Here is a 22,166-nt window from a genome sequence, read left to right on the forward strand (position 1 = left end):
CACAAGGTGATAAAATTTCATTAGTAAAGGCAGCATGCAAAGCCGCAATTAACTTGAAAAATTTTTACTTCTACAAAACTGATCACGTCAGTCAGAAGTACCAGTGCATTTTCTCCTAACGTTAACATCGGGTGAAGTTGAGTGTGTGACTTATACAATACGCGGAAGTATTTTTGCTTGTGCAGGAAGGAGGTCTCTCGCCTTCTTTTAAATTACCTACAGGACACAGATTTGGCCTCCACATGGTGAACTGAGGAGTGACCATTTGCATTTTGTGAGGTCTGTGTCTGATTATGTGATTTACTTATTTTAAGTGTCGCTACGGTGGAGCAATTGCCGGCAGCAACTGCAAGGCTAATCCCACCAGTAGCCTACAACAACTCAACCCAACTCAACTCAACTCAACTTTTGCTTGTGCGTTTCGGGATTTGGGGGACACACAATTAAAAGAGAGAGAGAGAGAAAACTACATAGAAAGGCAGGTAGATTAACCAGATGCAGTTCCGGTTGGCTACCCTGCGCGGGGGGAAGGGGGATAAAAAGAGAAAGAGAGTGGAAGGGGAAGAGAGGAAGAAATAGAGACGAGCACGACCAAACCGCGCACAATACAGAGCGGTAGGGGGCGGCGTTCTTACAGCCTATCGCCAAGCTCCGCAGACCGCAGGAACCTTAATAACGCGAGTAAGGCCTTTAGCATGGATGTTATGTGGGAGTACTGACCTAAGATTTCATTTCTGATAGTGGACAATTGTCCAACTGGTCCAGTACTCTGCACAGAACTTGTCCCTGAGCACTATACTGCGGGCAGACAGAACACGCAATTAATATATGTATTACACGCAATTAATATGTGTGTTACTGTTAACGGTTCATGGCTTTTATCAGATCTTGCTTCTTCTTCCTCTGTCAATGAGTAATTATGAGCAAAACGAGAACAAGGTAAAAGCGGGAGCCAACGTTTCCACAAGTGGACTTGTCTTTTTCAAGTTGACATATGCTTTCCTCGCCACAGTATATATAGACAGGGTTCTTCTAAAGGGGATAGGGCGTAAACGGGTGGGTGCAGCAACGAGCGAAGGTGTGTTAGCGGCGAGGGTGTAGAACTGAGAATAAAGGAGTGCTGTGCACAAGACCGGTGACATGGCCGCCTGTCGGTCACGTGTCAACAGCCGTGTGTCAGCCGGCGTGTCAACGACGTGAACAGCACCCCTCTATTACCTGTCGCGGGCTATCGTGTCTTTGTGTGGAATATAAGCGTGGAATGGAATGGTTTGAATGGAAGTGCAGAAAAATTTAGTTGCCTGTCTTCGCAGCCCGTCACATCTTCCCTCGTTTTCGTTATTTTTACTAGCATGTCAATATTTATTGTATTTATTTTTGTTTTTGCTTAGTAACATAGCACATATTTAGTGACACCTGGAGATTGCCTCTTGAATTTCCTCGTTTCCTCGCTTTGTATTTTGAAACGATGTGCTTGCAAACGCCACTTGTGTATGCATGTATCAGCTGTTCTTTAGAACGTTGACACGCGTTTTGTACGCCCATTTTCTTCGTTTTTTTATGTAACAATATCTTATATTAACCGCACTTATGCTGTGCATTGTATTCTGATGAAGGCGAAACGTCAATGAATCGGTTCATACGCGCGTCTAGCATCTACTTCACTGTGAATATGCGCGCGAACGCGCGCACACACACACACACACACACACACACGCACGCACGAACGCACGCACGCACGCACGCACGCACGCACGCACACACGCACACACGCACGCACGCACGCACGCACGCACACACACACACACACACGCACGCACACACACACACACACGCACGCACGCACACACACAAACACACACGCACACGCACACGCACACGCACACGCACACGCACACACATCCTCCTTTCCTCGCAGCAGCTAAATTTTCGCAGAAGTTGTGCGACATCCAACTGCCCAGGTCAAACAGGCTGTAACGTTTCACCGCCGCTGTGCAATTGCCATCTTCGTTTTAACACGCACCACAACAAGTAGACGTAGCTATGCACGATTTCATGAGGTACGTACGTGCACATAGCCGATAATGACGTCGCGATCCGTATTTCTCTCGCGTCTGCTCGCCCAGTACGCACGCACGCACGCAAAGACGGCAACCTCATGGTGAATTCGGCAAATCGCACCGGCACCGATGCGATTTCCCGAATTCACCATTAGAAAGATACTGCTAGAAGTGAGGAAATCCGAAGGTGGCCGTAGCCACGCAGTTGGCTGAGTGAGGTGAAAGTCCTCACGCGCCCGCGCTGCAATCCGCCAAGTCTCCACAAGGATGACGGCGAGCGCTCATCGCCTCTTTCAGTCGTCTGCTAGCCAGACCAAAATCGTCTTGGCTGGTTCTCGCATCCCGCGGGTAGCCAGAAGTGGGAAACTGAAGAGGCCCGGTGCTACTTTGCGAAAAGCACCGCGCGGCTTCCGCCACACCTATACTGCAAGTAATAATAATGCAAGCGGTTTCTTCGCATGCACACAACTTTTCAGAGAGTGCGAGTTATCGCTATACAGGCTATAAAGTACGGCTTCCTAAGTGACGTAGCCTGATCCACTACGCAAGCTACCTTATTTTATGTCAATACTACGCCTGCGGGGGTGAAAAGTTACCGCACTTTTACTCCAATATTACGGTTACTTGGGCGATGTTGATGTTCTGAAATGTTCGAAGAGTATTAAAAACACATTCGCATTTGCGAATAGTAGTTATATTCAATTCGAAGACCGAATCGAATTAGACACTATTCGATCGATTCGTTATTAGAAAGTTTTGTATATTCGCCCGCCCCTGTTGACCTCAAGTGGTCATTGTTTCCTCATTGATCGAAATATTCTTTGTGAAGAGGTCGGCCACAGAATAGTTGGCCGCATTTTCAATTTCATCCAAATAAATCATTCGCACTGACACTTTAGGGTTCTACTCGGCTATGCAACTCCTGGCCAGGCGGCCGCATTCTGAAAAGCCCTCAGTGGAGAAAAAAAAAAACGAAAGAAAAACATAACCCCGCTTTTTTAATTACACACATGTGCGCCTTAAATAACCATACCAGTTGTTAAGATTAAACCCAGGCACCTTCTGCTGCGCCTCAAATGGATCAAGGTGTTAGTTTTGGCCGCTAGACCCCATCAACGAATCAACGACTTGCAGTTTGGTAGCGTCAGTTGTTTTCTCCCAGCATCCCCCCACGGGCCATGGAAGCCCAGTTTCGGCCAACGCTCTCAGCACGTCAAGCTTTGTCAGTGTATATTTAACTTATCGGTAGGTGTAGTGTTCGGATTGCTGCACATTATACTAATAAGCTATTCTTATTTATTGCGCGTGCATGACCATAATAACTTTACAGAATACGCACAACAGTTCAGATGTTCACAAGGCACACAGACTTAAGGAAGGAGGGCGCTGTGGCCAACATCACGAATGAGGCGCTACGAACTCGCAAGCTTCCGCACTTGCGTCTTGTTGCACAGCAAGAGAAGACTAGCAACACCAGAAATCTATACGAATACAGTGCGTCGATACGATATGGTAACGCGGAAGCATTGCGCCTCCCTGGTCCTATAACATTTACCTCATTTGCACAACGCGGTGACCTACTTCACGAAAAACAATATTGATCAACGTTCTTATACACGCTACCGTCATTAGCTTCAGATATGCTACACGTAGCATGCTAGAGGTTAACGTTGGCCTTCCAAGCCGCGTCAATATAAATCTTTTCCACTGTTTTGTTCATGAAAACGGTTCTTGAACGGTTATAGGCACATAAACCTGCAATGAAACTTGGCGTTGCAATATGCTCATGCTTCGCAGTAATCGCGATTATTTCAGCAAACTAGAACATCTATTGAAACCAACAGTGACCGTAGAGACGATAGCCAGAATCCTCAAGATGAATAAAAGGCACTTCAAGGACTGTCAATAACCACAGCAGACTACGGCATCTGAAAAAAATAAAGAATGGAATTTTCAGCTCGTTCTGCACGTTATTAAAGAAAGCGAAGAATGAAGCATTCGATTTTAGCGTTTACTACAGCATCTCGCCCTAATTATTTAACAAAAGCTACAACCAAATTTACTCAATCTCGAAACAAGATTCACGAAATCGATCAAGGAGAACGAAAGAAGAACTCAGGCTACTCCTTCGTTGCGGCAATGCACACAGACAAAAGGGGCCCAGTAAACAAGAACGAAAAAACGTAAAACAACTTAAATGATCGGATCCAGTGAAACCAGGTGCGCACGTGACTGTTGTGGAAGCCAACGTTTTCGTTTTACCACGTCGGAGGAGAGGCAGCAGGTGGTATACATCCGTCGATCCTATGCTACATGCATGCGTGTGTCATTGGAGCGATGATAGGAACCGACATCGCACAGCGCACAAGCGATCACTTTTACAAAAACGCCCACAATTCAGACTGTAGTGCGGACAGGGCCCTCATGAGCTTCCTCTTTTATGTCACCGTTAACGAAAAAGTATTTTTTTTTATGGGTGCACTCTGTGGAAAATAAACCTGCAGGAATGCTCTTGTACACCCTGTGAGTAGTGAGCACCACACACTACGTTTTCCCGACGACATGTAAGGGATGCACATAGAAAGGTGAGGGACTCGTCACCACAGCTGTGCAAAGCATGCGGCCTTTAAGCGATACCGGAGGAAAACAGCACGAGCCCTAGTTCGCAGGTCGCAAACAGCGAAAGGCAAAACGGGGTTTCCGTGCAACTAGGCAACGATAACGCGTTAAATGTACCAACGATGCCAGAGCGCAACTAATACGTGCATACAGAAAAGGCAGTCATTGCAGACGACACAATACGTGGCTACAAGGCAAGTTCTCGTAGTGCAAGAGCGAGCGCCAAGATGTCTGCAGCGTCGTCATTCGCCGCGTTGGACTACGTGGTTCTCACCGGGCTCCTCGCTTTGTCGGCCGGCATCGGCGCCTTCTTCGCCTGGCGGGACCGCCGAGACCAATCGAACCGGCAGTTTCTGACAGCCAACAAGCAACTCGGATGGCTGCCCGTGTCCGTGTCGATGGTGGCCAGCTACGTTTCCGCCATTTCCATCCTCGGTCTGCCGTCTCAAGTGTTCGTGCGAGGATCGACTCTGTGGATGAACGTCGTGTCTTCGTCCCTGGCGATGCTCGTTGCTGCCTTCGTGTTCCTTCCCATGTACTACAACATGGACATCACCAGCATCAACGAGGTACGACTGCATAGTGTCACGTGGTGGTGACGTTAAGAACACAGTAGCGATACTGTGAAAGGCAAAAACTAACTTTTATTGGGCGAACCTGTGCCCACAAGAACAGGCTACACTTATAGCACAACGATAGCGGCGAACAAGGTCGGCGATCGTCGGAAATCTGATCAGCGGGTCAAGCACGTCGGCTTTTATACAGCAGTCATCGAATGTTCCAGACTATTCCTTCGGACCCGCGTGCCTTCCACAAAGTTCTACACCATTCGCGTCACGCGATGAAATCAGATAACACAAGGTTCTGCGACAACAGACAGCCGGATGGAAGCATCGATAACTTTCCAGAAAATTCGGATACATGCAGGCGCATCCAGCGCTGTGCGATAACATTTGTTAGGCGGCGAAACGTGGCCGCCCGATAAAGATAAGTACACGCGTCAATAGACACCTTTCTTGAATTTCACGTCTCTTTCCGTCAAAATTGAACTGCGGGGTCTAACGTGGCAAAACCACGACCATATGATGAGGCACGCTTTGCAATTGGGGACTCCGGATTTTTTTCGACCTCCTGAATTTCTCTTAACGTGCACATAAATCTAATTACACTAGCATTTTTGCCTATCACCCGGATTGAATGCGGCCGCCACCTTCGGCATCAACCCCGTGACTTTGAGCCTAGCAGAGCAACGCCGCATATAGCCACTAAGGTGTTCTTCGGCTGCTTGGCGTGGAACGATCGCAAAAACAATTACTAGCATCGAATAGGGCGGAGCGGCGTGGGACACCTTTAGTAACGCCCTCGCCAAAACTCGCTGCAAAAAATTGAAACATAAATAAATAAAAGAAGATAAAGAAATAGAAAAGTAAACACGCGCACAACTCAGTTTGGTGTTTTACTGTCGAGTTTGTGTTCTTTGCTCCTGTCTTTGTATTCCTCACTGCGCCTACTATCGCTAACAAGCTTAGTTTACTGCCGATTCCTGATAAACAGCTTCAACATTTTCGTCTGCAGTCGCTTTAGTTGCCGTGCAGGTTCATTGAAAACATGTTGTATTGTCACTTTTGCGCAAGTACGTTGCTGCGATTACTGTTAGGTAGGGAAAGGAAAGGTGGTTTAACTGCTCTCTTCCTCCACTATCGAAGACCCTGCAGAGGTGGCACTGCTAGAGCCGTAGGGGATTACTCTGGGCTTGGCCCTGTATTCGTAGCCACGAAGTTTAGCCCTTACGGCGTCTTCTAATGAATGTTTGACCGAATACTATATATCGAAATCATTCAGCTGAGTGTCTTGCTGTTGAATGAGGGAGGATTGCATCAGCGCTATATGGGGTGCTAGAAAAAGAACACAAACAAACGGCGCCGTGTGTGTGTATGTACTTCTTTTCGTATGTCTCACGTAGCGGCCAGAAACAATGTTTAGCAAACCTCGCCAACATGCGAAAAAAGAAAATTTATATAGTCTATAGTTCGAAGTGTGCTTCCTTCTGAGCATGCACTATACGCAAAATTCAAGCCTTATGTACACGCCCCCGCTGAACAACGCTTAAGTGGATTCCCTCCCACATTATGTGGGAGGGATTCCCTCCCTCCCTCCCATGTTGGCAAAGAAAAGATTGATGCTCTTGCATACGAAGTGCTCTATCATCCTCCCGAAGTCAAGGCTCCAAAGAGTAATCAAATTAAAGATAATCACATTCGAAATTAATTTGGGTCACCTTGAGTTCCACCACATATGCCCTGCGTAACCAAGAGATTTCATCGAGAGGAAGCCTCACTTCTATATCATATAAGGACAGGATCTGCTAGTACACCAGCATGGTTATTTAAGACGGGGCGTATCTACTCTCGGAACTGTGCGGCATGCGACGAGACAGGAGACATTGAACAATTTCTATGGTCGTGCCCCAAATTCCAAGATGAAAGGGCCACTCTCTTGAAGAATCTGCAAAAAAAAAGGATAAAAAAACGACCTTCCACATGCGTGTCTGTAACACCCTGTGTTCCCGAAAGATCAGTTATAGCCGGTAAAGAAACTTCACGTCTCCTTATCTCATCCTTAATAGAGATTGGTTTGATGGATATGTGGTGAAACATCGCAGTGATATTGTAACAGAAGCTCGAACGGAGCACTTGCAGGCCTTTATCGCCAGGCTAAACCAGCCTGTGCCTACAACCCACCACTACCAGCAAGCGTCTTTGTCAGTGCTCTCGTTTCAACCCGCAAAGAGCAGTCCTCTCAGCCACCCTAGACAAACTGGACAAGCGCCCAATGACACAAAACAACATCCTTGGATACTGGCCTACGCGAACATCAGCGCGATTCGCTATGAAGGCGATGCTGCGGTACTTAAAGGACACAGGACTTTCTGACAAATTGTGACTACACTCTGTGACGTAGGATTGTACGGTGACACTGCGTAACACTAGGAACGCCTTTGCGGGCTGCGTGACAGTGCCCACAGAAACAGTTTGTGTGTATGTGCGTGTGTCTGTAGTTTTTTTTTGTATCCTTCTCTCTGTCACCTATTGCATCCCCTTGCCCCTCCCCCAGTACAGGGTAGCCAACCGGAGATAATCTCTGGTTAACCTCCCTGACTTTCCTTTGCCTTTCTCTCTCTCTCTCTACCAGCAAGCGATCGCTAAAACAACAGGTTTAGAGCTTTGGGCAACGTAAAGTGCCAACTAAAAGCTACAAACATGCATTTAGCATAATGATCTTAACGATTGCTGACCAGCGGCCGTATATTTTTGTTACCGACAACGTTTTTAAATTAATTATTCAAGTTTAACATACAGTATCACGCAATATAAACTATTACGAAATGATATTTGCTAAGCAACCTTTTCACACGAGATTTCTGCCACGTAACTATTTCTTATTGTTTCCAGTACTTAGAGAAGAGGTTCATGTCAACAGCCGTCCGGAACATTGCGTCCGCAGTGTTTATTGTGCAAACGGTAAGCGTTCTTTTCGGATACAACCATTTATATAATACACCTGAAAATTGATCCAGTTGGTTACAGGTACTGTGGATTAGAATTTGAATTATACCGGTGCCAAAAATGCAATGTGACAGTGACTCGTGGTCTTGCTAGTGCTCGCGCGCATCAGTAATGGCTAGCCAATCATTAAGTATTAGTAAAGTAAAGCAATATAACCATTTGCGAGGATTTGACTTCCGCGAGGATGTCTGTTGTTGTGAGAATTGAGCGTGTCTTTTAAAAGGAAAATAAAATGTTTCACTAAATCAGTTTAGAATCGTGAAGCATTTTTTTTTCAATATTCCGCTATAATTTACTTTTAAAAAAGAAGTGTTCATTACTAGTGGAAAAAATCATCGACAATTACGATGCGAAATTGAGCGCAGATCTGTACGTATTTTCGTTTCGCGTGTCAACATTCTGTACTATGATTATATAGGTGCACGGTTTATCCAAGGAAGAGAATACTGTGAGTAGCGTGGCTGGCGCGGACAATCTGTCTCGTGCGGCACATAGGAAACGGAGCGAAGTGTGGCACGACTGCCTCGCTAATCGGGAGATCGCGAGAGGCAGCGGGTGGGCGACGCGTCGGCACGATTCACAGCAGCCGTCGCAGACAGACCTCAGCTCATGCAGCGCTTTGTTTCCATATATGGTATCGGTGGACGCGCTACCCGCATGCCTCATCGATTGCGTCATCGGTGCACAGACGACGGCGCGCTACTCTGACGTCATCTCGTTTAGGTCGTTGGCGAAAAGCCCGTCTTGCGCGACACTGCGCTTTTCGTCTCACGATTTGGCCATGCTCTCCTTCTACGCTTTCCGCTTCATGATTCCACTGCACCTTCCTCCTCTGCTTTCCTCCTCGCGCTGTCTTCGCTGTCGTCGTATTTAATCCGCCGCTGCGTTCCGCGTTCACTTTCATCCTTCGTTGGGCTCGTTCGCTCGGTTACGCCGACTCTCAACGCAGGAACCGGCGCCTAAGATATGCGCTCTAAAAAGAAGGCCAAAGCTTCCATTTTTGAATTTCTCGCACGAACCGCAGCGCCGGTATGCACCAGTATTACGCCACTGATTCCAATTTATTTCCGCTCGTTCGGTCATTTTCGTTGCGTAAGAAATTCTTGAAGCTCCATAGACACTGTCATTGATTCTTTCAGAATGCAATACATTCTTGGTTTGCTAATTAAATTAGGTTACATTAGTTAGACACGTTAACTAGATCTACGCAGAAACGGTAAAAATTCATTGCGTGATAGGCAGCTAGTGCGGGAAGCTCACACTGACGTCGCCGCACGTCTTCCTTTTTCGCGGCTTTTCTGGCTTACAATATCCGCGTGCGCTGGCGGTAACCTTTCCGGTGTTCCGAAAACGCACTTTATCAGTCTAGATTAACTTACTGTTCACCTTTAGTGTTCCTTTAAAACATCGTAAAGAATTAATGTTTTCGCATTTCAGCTACTGTACATGGGCGTCGTGCTGTACGGCCCATCACTGGCTCTCGGATCTGGTAAATATAGTTTTCTATGTGTGCACTTATGGTGCAGCTGACTCTGCTTCTAAATAAAATGGATACGCAGCCTCTTAACGTACAATGCAGAAGAAGTAAATTAGGGAGTGCGCATACGCCGCGCTCAAAGTAAAAGTAGCTCAAGGTAATGCACGGGAAAGTGCCTCAACTTTCACACTGCTGCAAAACGATGTGTTACCAACCGTATCGACGTGACCTCTAGGGTATGCGCAGTGTTTTCCAATAAATTCTGACAAACTAATGGCATAGCCAAGAGGATTGAGTGTGGGGTTCTTTGCAGTTCGCAAACCCATCCCCCCCCCCTCCCTCCTCCATAAGAAAGACAGTAATTTTTATGATAAGAAAAGGAAATTTGACTTAAGAAGAAAGCAGACACTGACCAAAATCAAATAGGTCTGATGCAAACGCTGTTACATGTGAAGAAACGGCTAGACAGAAATAGAGTCCTGTTCTTTTCATGCAGGGGTTCCTACGAAGAGAATGAGGCAATGAACACTAGAAGATACTGAGCTAAAGAACAATGTATGTCCACAGTTCTCTGCTTTACGATGTCCTCTCTGTTATATTCTCTCCTTGTCCTTTCACTCCTGCTTAGTACTTCCCCAACCAGTGCCACTGGTACGAAGAGGAGGATCCCTATATATGCTTGTTAAGCAGCAAAAAGCCTGTCATGGTCACGCACTGCACGCTCGAATAGCCAAAATCATCAAGTGTATGTACCAAGAAGACAGATGACATCGCAGAAGGGTTATCTGAAAAGGGTGTCAGGAGCAAGATCATCCTCATCAGCCTATTTATGCCCGCTGCCGGACGAACACCTCTCCCAGCGACCTCTAATAGCTCTCGTCTTGCGCCAGCTGACCCTTCCGTACACCTGCAAATTTCCTGATTTCGTCACCCCACCTACTCCTCTGCCATCATCGACTGGGCTTCCCTTCTTTCGGCGCCCATTGTGTGGCTCAACAGACCACTGGTTGCCTGCGCCTCATGTCCTGCCCAACTCCATTTCTTGCTCTTCATCATCATCATCAACCTGGTTACGCCCACTGCAGGGCAAAGGCCTCTCCCATACTTCTCTAACTACCTCGGTCATGTTACTGTCAGGTTTCTAATTGTGGCCATGTTGTCCCTGCAAACTTCTTAATCTCATCCGCCCACCTTACATTCTGCCGCCCCTTGCTACGCTTCCCTTCCCTTGGAATCCAGTCCGTAACCCTTAATGACCATCGGTTATCTTCCCCACTCATTACATGTCCTGCCCATGCCCATTTCTTTTTCTTGATTTCAACTAAGATGTCATTAATTCGCGTTTGTTCCCTCACCCAATCTGCTCTTTTCTTATCCCTTAACGTTACACCCATCATTCTTCTTTTCATAGCTCGTTGCATTTAATGTCAACTAAATATAGGCAACCCTGTTTTGCTCTCTGATATACACTACTGCCTTCCTGTCCATGCGCCTATCCGTCCGTCCGTCCGTCTTCCGCCCACGCAATGACCCAAGTTGTCACCGGCTTAGACCACTAGGGATGTGATCAAGGCTGCGATACCATTGTTGTACTTCCATCGTCGTCATTTCACCTACGTGATCTGCTTCTCGTCATGCCGTCGTCGAGCTTTTTGCGTCGACTCAGCCGCCCAAGTCAACTCCTCCTAGACAGCACAAGGCCTGTGCACTTCCATCTATGACGTCATGATACGTTGCCCGACTGCCACACAATCTAATGGGGTGCTCCCGAGTAAGCCGCGGTGATTTTGACATCCCCATTTTCGGCACGCCGGGCTCGACGGTGGAAATTTCGGTCCAAGTAGCATGACATCATGAAGCAGAGTGCACAGGTCTGCTATCTAGGAGGCGTAACCCAAGTTGTCGAATAGCTTGGGGTACCAGGAATGCGCCCGTGATGCCATCATGGTCGTTGGATCGTCGTCATTCCAGCTTTGTTTACCGATTCTCGTCCTGCCGGTGTCGTCACACCATTGTCGTCATGCATTCGTTGTCATACTGTCGTCGTGGTACCGTCGTTGTCGTTCTATCGATTCACAAGGAATATTTACTTCATTCCAATTTATACTCGATGACGACGATAGGTGAAGTCACTTCCTAATGTGCGCAAAGATATTAACCAGTTATAGCATTAGTATGTAGGTTTGACTGCTGAATAAAAGCCTGCAACAGTCACATGTGTTTAGAATGGTTAGCTAATAAACCGACGAGTTCCGGTGGTGCACCTAAAGGATGCATCGATTTGTTTTCACAGCTTTCTCAATATGCAAGATAGCGCGTTTTCATGCACAGGAATGTCTTACTCTGCGCGATGCAGCCTTCTACGGCCCGAGCGGATTGCGTGAGGGAAACGTAAGGTTTTCTTTATCTTGCAGTGACCAGCTTACCGGTGTGGTCTTCTATCCTTCTGAATGGCTTTGTATGCGCATTCTACACTACCATAGTAAGTCATTGCTCCTTCTCCTCCCGGTATTTTCGTATTTCTCTTCCTTAAGAGGGAGTAGTTGGTCACCGTTATAGGCACAACAGATAATATGACACGATTCATCGCCCTATCTCACGTAAGGCAAGGTCTCACTTTAAAGGGGTACAGACTGCCAGTATTTGGCTACCGACTATTTGTTTCTTTGAACACATGTACACAATTAACAGGAAATGGAAAGCGAGGAGCAGGCTGGCAACTGCCGCCGGAAGGGGCACAACGCCTGCCTACTCTTCAGAAGGGAGGTGACAGCAACACAGAAATGGAAGATAGGAAGGAGGGGAGGAAAGTGGAAAGGAAGAGCAATAGGACAAATCTAAAGACTAAAGTAGAACACAGTACAGATCGCACATACTAGGGCCGCTCACTGAAGGTCACCGCTACTACAAAATATTGAACAGAATAGTTTCGACGCTACAAACGTGAACCTAAGTTTGATATGAAAGCATGCTGGCGGTTCTATAATGCTTTCAATGCGGATGTCAGTTATAATGACTCATATCAGCCATTCTTTTTTCCTCTCCCGAGAAAGTAGAACCGTTTGAGTTATGTGAGTTTTAATACCACATGTAGGTGTTCTCCTTAACAGTGTACGTTAGTATACTACTACCCATACCGGGCAACCACATCCGCAAGCTTTACAACAGATCTCAACAGCTGAGGCAGCCAACTTTGAGACACATCGCATGGCGTATAGGAGACTGTCATACGTGGTGACTGCATTGTGTTCGTCAGAAACATCCAAGTATTCACAAGAAACCTCCTACGCTACAAGTTGTTTGTAAGATAAATGTATTATTAGCGATGGCAGCGCATTGGAAAGATGGCTGCGTGGATTGCTGGAACTTGCCGGAAATACCGTGGAAACCAGTTGGAATTTGTTGTGTCTTGTGCTATGTGCGATGAAGTGGTTGTTTAAAATTAAATGCGGACGTTTTTACGCCTTAGGCCTCCTCTGCAGCCGAACTCTCATTGATTCTTTTTGGTTAAGGAGCAATGCAACGCAACATTAACTCCATCTAGAGTGACAACCGCAGCTTGGAAAAAGAGCCGTTTGTAAAATACAGTTGATCTATGTCTACCTATAGACTGGCGGATTACTCTATCTGAACTCTCTCTACGATAGACAAAAAAAATAAATGACTTACTGACGAAGTAAAGGACAGCCGACATTTTATTCTCGAACATTACTGCGCAGTAATTAAGAGGACGAAGACCGAGGTTGAAACGAATGAACAGGACAAAGCTTTTTGCACAATACCGAGCAAGTAGGAATAAACGAACTATTTCTTATATTTCGCGCATACAGTGCGTGCTGTTTCTCTACGCATCCAAGTCGAGCCCGCAAGTAGGGTTCAATAAATCTCACTGTACAACTTAATAAGCCAACAAGCCCGTCAACCTACAACAATCATTGTATTTTCTGGTCCATAGTCCACATTCGAACTTCGAGGCAGATCCGGGCGTGAAATTAAAAGCTATTCCTCAGATATTTCACACTCAGTGTGTAATCTGCAATGACAAATTTAAGCTGGAAACTACTTTATTTTTCATTTCACGGACAGTTCACGATCAGTATCCAGAAGGTATGTCTACTTCGGTTTCGCCGTTGTACAGTCGATACCGCTATATGGTCTAGCAGGGTAAAAGGTTGCTGGCGCAGTAAGGACTCGTTTTTTTTTATGTTCTCATGATATTAAAAAATTAATCTTGTAAGTCCTCGCCAAGACGAAATTTCAACTTTTGGGGATGTTTCGACCACGTACTATAAATGGAAAGATACGGTAGTCTTCTTTTCCTTTTCCTTGTGTGTGTACATGTTCTTTTTCTTTTCGCAGGGCGGCATCAAAGCAGTGGTGTGGACAGATGTGGTCCAAATGGTCCTTATTTACGTGGGCTACACAATGGTCATAGCATCTGTGAGTTTCATGCGTTCTGCGGCGTACGTTAGAGAAATTGAGCTTGACGTAAAAGTGTTTCCTTTGTCCCGTTAACGTAACACCGGATTGCATTAGGAGAACTGAAGCTGGAATGACAACACCTTCCGGCATTGCGTTCAGTCAGAATTTGTTCGAAATGTCTCTGTCGCGTTTCTTTTTCTTTTTTTTTGTCACATTTCATCTGATGAAGAAAAAAAAGAAACAACCGAAGAAGCCTAATGAAGGTAAAAGCGTTGAGACTTGCGTAAATGGAGAAGTTAAACATTCTATATTTTAGTTATCTTTAGACTCTAAGTACGGGCTCACGAGATGTCGCCCGAATTGCTGCTTCAGACGTCTCAACGCAGTACGCATCGAAAGTAGCTATGTCCATGCCATGATCACATTACCTTATTTTACCTTCTGTGGTGCCCCTATACACCCTGTGCTCTTCATATGAAATCTATTGTCGTACTGCATGCAATGACTGAAGCATGCTGCTTCGGTTAGTCCTCAAACGTTAGTCTATAGCCTAGACTAGTTCCGGCTATTCTATAACTGTATAATTTCGCATGGCTTGCGTTACACGCCATTCAGATGCAAATCAGATTCCCACTTTCCACCTCGTGGAGCTGCAATGGCTATGGAGAAAGTACTACGAGTACTGATTAGTGCAGTGAGGTCTAAAAGTCAGTGCGTTGCAGAAACGCTCATAATTCTTTCACGGCTACGAAACAAGGCCAACGTAATTTGTCTGTCCGACGAAACGAAAAATAAAAGCGCATGTAGCCCTCAACGTGCCCTGCCAGTTATAGATAAACCTATTGAAACATTTCTTATGTAATCCGACAATGCCGTACGACATTCATAACTAAATAACGTGCAGTTTATTCCGTACATACTCATCAACTGCGCAGAAAAATGGTAGGCCACATAACAACGGCGGAATATTTGGCCTTCGTACAGTATTCATTCAGCAGAGAAAGCAAAAGCAAATATTCGAGACTCTAATGAATCTGATTAATTTAAACTCGATTACTTCGAACAGCTGTTATGAGCAGACGGCTATTTTAGTCCCATGTCGTACTTGGTGGGCAACACCGTGGAAACTATACGCAAGTAGTTCTGTCGTTGAATAGTGTATCGCTCGGAGCGTTTTGTACAACGCAGTTGTTTTTTGGCCTGATCGGGACGGTTTCCACAGAGCAATGGCTTCATACGCATTGCAAGCACAACTTGTGAATGGTAGGTTGCGTCAAATGATGTATATTTTTTTTGCACCTTCGGTCTTCCACTGTGCGACGCACTATGTTTTTGGTCGCGAGCACAAGTGGTGCGCCGTGGCAGCTGGTCGCAGAAGCGTGTTACTTCACACGTTTGGTACAAGGTAGGTTCAGATCTCAGGCACCTTCCATGTAAGAAATCGGCATGTATTGGAACTGAAAAAAGTATATATTTATTTCATCTGTGACGCACTATTTCTTTTTTTGTCGCGAATGCGAGCAGTGAGAGTAGTATTCGAAGCCAACATAGTGTTGCCTGCTGTGTATGGAGACGGAGTGTATATACGTTTAGAGCTACACACGTGGTCCCGAGAAGAACCCCCTGCATTCTTGTAAATGTTAGCTTTAGTCAAGGAGGTTTCTTTAAAAAAAATTGCACAGTGGAAATGGCGTCCTTAAATTGAAGCTCGACCGCTGCCAGCTTCGGAGGGGCACGATGGAACATTCACTTATAGTGAAGGAAATGAAGCGCTTTGCTTGCACTTTCTGATAGTTCAATATGGCTCATTATGACGTAAAAACACCGGCGGACGTGCGTCTTTGTGTTCCTGGTTTTAGGATGAAGTCTGGATGTGTAGGCAATCTTTGTCAAAGTTTACGTCCTCAATCCTCAGGCGTAGAAATTACTTTTGTCGGCTACAGCCACCTTTCATTTTCTAATTGGCCTGGAATTGATATTAACAGAGCAAAACTAATCGGTATTTAGGCAGATGCCACCCGACGAGGCTCTATTTCGGAGGTGACGTAGGGATAAGCGCTGGCTTCGCCTGCATTGGTAATCAACTGCGGGAGCTTACACTCTTTATTTAATTAAATGCGTAAGCATTTTTATGCCTAACTAACGAAGAAACCCGTCCATACGTCTGTCACGTAAGACGAATTGCTATACAGAAATAAATGTATAAAACAAAATAAATTAGAAAGGAAAAATGTGGGCGATGGTGGGTTTCGAACCTACGACCGCACGCTCAGAAGCCGGGCGTCTTAATTACCAAGTGAGCTAACTACTTTATTACTATTACCTTCTTCGCAACAATACGTACAGACGTACAAAGCAGGTCACTTTGTGCTAAACAGTATTATTGCATCATTTGGGTAGACAGTACTGATTTAAAAGGCCTTTAATGAGGTCATCACAGACACCAAACCGTCAAGCTCCTGAAACCACTCGGGCGGTCCAATCATGTGTTTTATTGCATCACGCGTGCACGTAAGACTTCCAATTAGATGTTGGCCTGTAAACCTTCCATCTACGCGGGCATTGCTGACATCAATGCGCGTTTTACACACGCTGCTCGTGCACAAAAGCATTATCATGTCAGCCGGCGCTCCCCCTGGTTCTGCACATGGCAAGAAACGAATACCGAAAGGCCTTTTTTTTATAGCTCGTTTGAGAGCGCCCTACAAGAGCACGGAGTCATGACAATCCGAGAAGACGTGCTCAAGGGTTTGGCTTTTGTTGCATACGATGCAATTGACAGATAACGGAACAAGAAGCCCTTGCTACGGCTTAACAGGGAGAGTGTTAGATTGCGATTGAAAAAAGAAAGTTTTGGCTGAAGGTCTAACCAGTATTTTCTTCCCGCGTTTCCGCATATTGCGTTCAAGTCTTAAATTATACATCCTGCGATATACAGGAAGCTACAAGAAAACGTGAACACAATCACAATAGAAGCGCCCACGTTTGCAGAAGGTGAATATATCTGAACCACATCAACGTGTTGCACAGGTGACGCAAAACAAGCGTGAAAGAAGAACAGTCTCTATGAAGGTTTTCTTGAAAGATTTGGTGATGGTGGAATAAAAGCCATCTCAGGGCCACATGTGGAGCCGACTTGGAGCATTGCGGACATCATGAACATTCTGACTGTGAGAAAATTTAGTGCCAAACACCACATATCCCCGATCCATTTCGAAAGGGGGTCGCCGAATGCGCTCTCCATCGGGGCTTTCCTTCATCGACCGAAGTGCTACCGATCACTGAGAGCTCACGCAACATCGACAGATAAGCAGTCAGTAAGTTGATAAAGATGATAACGAGTGATGAGGGGTTATATGGGTTTCAATACGGTTGATAATGGTTCGACGTGGATGAATAAGGTGCTGAAGAGCGAGAAGGGCTTATAATGTTTGGATCAATTTGTATAATATTGATAAGTTTTGATAAGTGTTGATAAGGAACGGATCGAGTCAGAAAAGGTTGACAGGGACAGATAACAGTTGATAACGGTTAAGTCCGATAAGGTTTATAAGCAAGGGTTCATAAAGATTGGATCGATTGGGAGAACAATCGATAAGGGTTGATAATGGTCGGATCTAGTCTGCTAAGGTTGATAACGACCAACAGGGTTGACAAGTGTTTTTACTGGTCGGATCAAGTTTGATAAAATTTATAATGACATCGGGCTGCGTGTAGATGATGGCACAATGCCTACGTATACTTAGACAACTCCAGTGGAGTTTCTGCGTGAAGGTTTATTACCTCGTTGGCTTTAGTGCCTCTTGAGGCACTGTAATATTGTCGGGCATGGTGGCGCCACCACCCGCTGCAATGGCAAAACAAGCCGCGCTCCGTGTTCTGCCACATGGCAGGTGGCGCCACCGTTTCATTGCTGGAAATTCAAATTATTTTTTTCTTTTTGTGTGCGTTTAGCGTTATGCAGACGACGTGTACTTCTAATTTATTCTGGATGAAACAGGTCATTAACTAATGCGCACCAAAATTAACTGAGATCGCCGTGAAATGTCCCCTGTATGCGAAATTTGAGTGTGAGAGGACGGTTTTGGCGGAAGGGTCTAGTATAGTGCTGAAGAAATTGAAACGCGAACCATACCGAACGTACTTCAATGCGTTATGTCGTTTTGCGATTCACTTGTATTTGTAACAGTGGCATAATTCAGACTCCAAAACATACACTAGGCGCTACTACACGCTAAGGAATCGGGTGCAGTGCGATTGCGGGTCGCACTGCCATGTACTTAGACGTAAATGCGTTCTGTTGTCCACATTAGATTATTTCAGCACTGTAGAAGTTGCATGCCTGGTGATCCCTTACATACGCAACATTGTATGTATTAGATGACCCTGCTATACAGTTTTCTAGCTATGATGCTGCGGCATTCCAGATGTACCCTCGCGCGAACAATCTCATCAATGAAGAAATTTCCCACGCACTTTTTTGCACAATGAACGGCTGCCTTCGAGGCTATTCCCATTTAAAGAAACCGTGTGATTACGAAATGATGCGTGGAAAGTGCATCAATTTCTTGTTGTTTTCATTTCCAACGTATCTTCCTTTTACGCAGGGCATTTCCCACTTGGGAGGTTTCGGTGCCATGTGGGAGATAGCGAGCGAAGGAGGCAGGATCATAATTACCAAGTAAGACGTCCGCAATGACACACAAAATTCTGGTTACCTACCTTTAGAAAAGTGCTAATGTGCTACTCGGTACAATGATTTACCACTTCTGGCATGCATTGCGATTTTAAGTTCACCATAGAAAGCAACAGTACAACATTTCAGCGTACTTAACAACTGCGCTATAAGTAATAAGGTGCCAAACCAGCAACATATTTGCATGTTGTATAAATATATATTTTGTTTTGTTTTATCGCCAAGTATGCGTGTGGATAAGTTGCTGTAAGCAGCATCCATTTCAATATAAATCTATGAGATCAATATTTAAAAAAACTACATGCAGAAATAGTTTTTTTATTATGAACTTGTATTAACGTATATATAATATAGTGCTTATAGTGCCAGCAGTTAGACTCTGCGTCAAGCTCCTCGTCGCAACACAGTGTACCTGAGCTTAGATGAAGGAATACCTTTCACCAAAGCAAGTATCTTTAGAAATATCGGACCAAAAGTTAGCGAAGGCCATCAGTCCTGTGCAACTCAATCATATATTTGGGGCCCTGCGCGCACATGACATCGATGACCCAAAAAATATGCTAAGCAGTTGCGTCCGCGTATTCTACGGAGTAGCTGATGCCTTTCATTGTGGTTGGCGAGAAGCCGCATACGTGCCCTCCTCTGTATGAAAGCACTTAATCTAAGCCCGCCCTTCATTCAATCATGAGGGATCAAAAAGATGCGAATTGACAGAGAACTGCATGATCCGCTCTTCATTTATTCCGAATGTTCTCCTAACGCTCGCACATCGTTACTCCTTAAACTCAATCATCAGGCTGTACAGCTTTCTTTCCACGCACATTAAACTCTTCCTTGATAAAACGTTTAACTTAATGTCGCTCAATACTCTCTGTCAATTCCTTCATTACCAGAACAATAGTTGAATGAAATCATTTGCGATCAAACATAGCTGCTCAAATCGACTTTGCAACTTTCCTAGAATCCTTACGTACATAATATATTTAAATGCTCATTACGTACTTTTTACGCTTGCTCACATTTTTCTCAGTGAAAATATTATTTGCTTTGATGTTTTGTTCAAACACATAGCTTAATTGCGAGTGAGACCACGTTTTTACTATACTTTTCCTGGTATATTATTTCGTATATATATAGGCGGTGGACTTTGTCTCTGTTCACCAAGTTTTTTTATTCGATATTGTATTTCGTTTTTTTATGTGTCGCAGTTTTGCCCATTTGTACGTCTCATGACTTACCTTCAGTTGTCAATCTGTTACATTTGTGTACTTGTTTTATTGCGTAATTTTTCTATACCAGTGAGATCAACTCACTTTTTCAAGCTGAGTTTGTATTGCCTCACTCATGTCGGCGTCGGTGTTATTGTTGCCGTACGAAAAAATTCAAGCCGCGCAAAAATAACAATTGCTTGTTGGGCGCTGCGGATTCTAATCACCGACCTCCGGTTTGCGAGACCACTACGCTAACTGATTCAGCCCCTGTCGTTTTTTTTTTTACTTATTCAACAGCCACTGTCAGTTCATCATACGCGCCCTTTTAAGCGGGGTTTTATATCCACGAAGAAGTAGACACAGCGTAAGGCGCAAGCCAATCACAGGTGTCCTCTCCCTCCGGAGAAGGGAGAGGTAGTTATCACGTATTCGCTCGCACCCGCCGTTTTCCGCCAGTTCAGGCCTGGCAGTCAGATAGAGAGGCCGCGTTTGGTTCGTTCTGCCGAAGAGTAGGCTGCGTGGAAGGAACAGCAGCAGGAGCGGGCTACGCATCGTGCGTTCGGCCGAAGAACAGGCGGCGTTTGATGAACGCCGTCGGGAACTCGCTCGAGAAAGGGCTCGTCGTCGACGTGCCGACCTCCCTGTGAGGGAGCGCGAAGCCGAGGCGTTACGACAACGAAGAGCCGCGATACCCGGGCTTCGCTTGCACCCCTCTTCACAGTAGTGGAAGGGTGGTCAATTTTTTTTCTGTATTCCCACCTTAACCATATGTAAAGCCCATTCGCGAACCTCTAGGAGTGTTGTGAAATGAATAAAAATGTGCCTTCGAAGAGCAGCTAGCGAGGCAAGGAAAGTCACTGCAAAATACATATAGTCGCTGGGGCCGCGAACTGTTTCGTTACTTTGCGCAACCTCTTTTTAAATCGATGCTTTCTTAATGCTGATTGGGCGGCTCTGTTTTTTCGTCTTGCGCATGCTGCGTGTCTTATTATGAAACCACACTCGAATGAAGTCATATAACCATGACTGAGACCGTTCAAGCCGCGCCTGTATACACCCTCACGTTATTCTCATTAACAACGATATTCTTGGAGACGGTGGCTTCCTTAAGCGACACCTACTCATATTTGCACGGCAAACAGAGTGACGCCCCAGAAAGCGCCGACCAACACTGATTACAGTCAAACGGCACGAACACACATGCGAAGCTGTGCTCACGAATTCACGGAAGGTGCCTGATATCTAATTCTTCATATTCTTAACCTACAGTTGCTCCGTGCCGCCAACGCAGGACCGCTCGCCAAGCCATGCGTGCCTACAAACGGCGCGTTTCCGTCCTTTCACAGCTTCAGCACGAGCCCGTACGAGACGTACACGTCGTGGAACATGCTCCTTGGCGCCACCGTGAGCTGGATGAGCCAGTACTGCGCCACCCAGACGCAGCTTCAACGTTACTCGAGCATCGGCTCGCTGCAAGATGCTCGCAGGTCAGCGTCACTTTCTTCTTCAGCGCCATGGCGTTAGCGCGTGGTGGTGCCGCATTTCTCCAAAGAACTTGGTCCAAAGAACTTGTTCACCGTACATTAGAAGCACGTTGAGTAACTCCAAGTGGTCAACTCCAGGTGGCTCCCTTCTTCACTACATTGCTGAACAACAGGATGGAAGGCACTTGCCGAGGCTGACATATCCGTGTTTCCTGTACAAATGAAATCCTACCCTTTCACTATCTCGCGGCATATGCAATGATGACGTTCACGAAATAGTCTTTTGGCGAAGTTAAGTCAATTATTTCATTCAATAGTGATTATAGCATGTTCCCGATTCGTCCACCGCCGCGAATGATGCACTTTCCACCGAAAAAACTGCATCCTAATGAACACTGTGATGTTTTTTTAATAATCACGTAAATTAATCCTTAGAATAGTTTGATATACTTTTTCTGCGTTCTGTTGATGTGCCGTTGCGGTGTTAGCGACAGTGCACGTGCGCGTGCGTGTGAGTGCGCTGTTCCCGCCAAGCTAGCAGCAGCAGCTACCATTCGATCGGACGCATACAGCGGCAGCCATCATATATGAGTGAGTATTTCTACGTGCTGGTTTTTCGTAACGGAACTTG

The 22,166-nt window shown here is 45.6% G+C and overlaps 1 protein-coding gene across 1 annotated transcript in view; it reads left to right on the forward strand.

Annotated features, from left to right (window-relative positions):
* The first annotated feature begins 4,884 nt into the window (after window positions 1-4,884).
* LOC126522990 (sodium-coupled monocarboxylate transporter 2-like) overlaps window positions 4,885-22,166 on the forward strand; it is a 132,805-nt gene continuing 115,523 nt past the window's right edge. Inside the window, exons 1-7 of the mRNA XM_072288786.1 lie at window positions 4,885-5,248; window positions 8,132-8,200; window positions 9,683-9,734; window positions 12,137-12,204; window positions 14,082-14,162; window positions 18,752-18,825; window positions 21,398-21,538. Of these exons, the coding sequence (XP_072144887.1) occupies window positions 4,907-5,248; window positions 8,132-8,200; window positions 9,683-9,734; window positions 12,137-12,204; window positions 14,082-14,162; window positions 18,752-18,825; window positions 21,398-21,538 (827 nt within the window). The 5' untranslated portion in view covers window positions 4,885-4,906. The remainder of the gene's footprint in view (window positions 5,249-8,131; window positions 8,201-9,682; window positions 9,735-12,136; window positions 12,205-14,081; window positions 14,163-18,751; window positions 18,826-21,397; window positions 21,539-22,166) is intronic.

The sequence above is a fragment of the Dermacentor andersoni genome, chromosome 6 (genome assembly GCF_023375885.2).
Source record: "Dermacentor andersoni chromosome 6, qqDerAnde1_hic_scaffold, whole genome shotgun sequence".
Lineage (NCBI taxonomy): Eukaryota > Metazoa > Arthropoda > Arachnida > Ixodida > Ixodidae > Dermacentor > Dermacentor andersoni.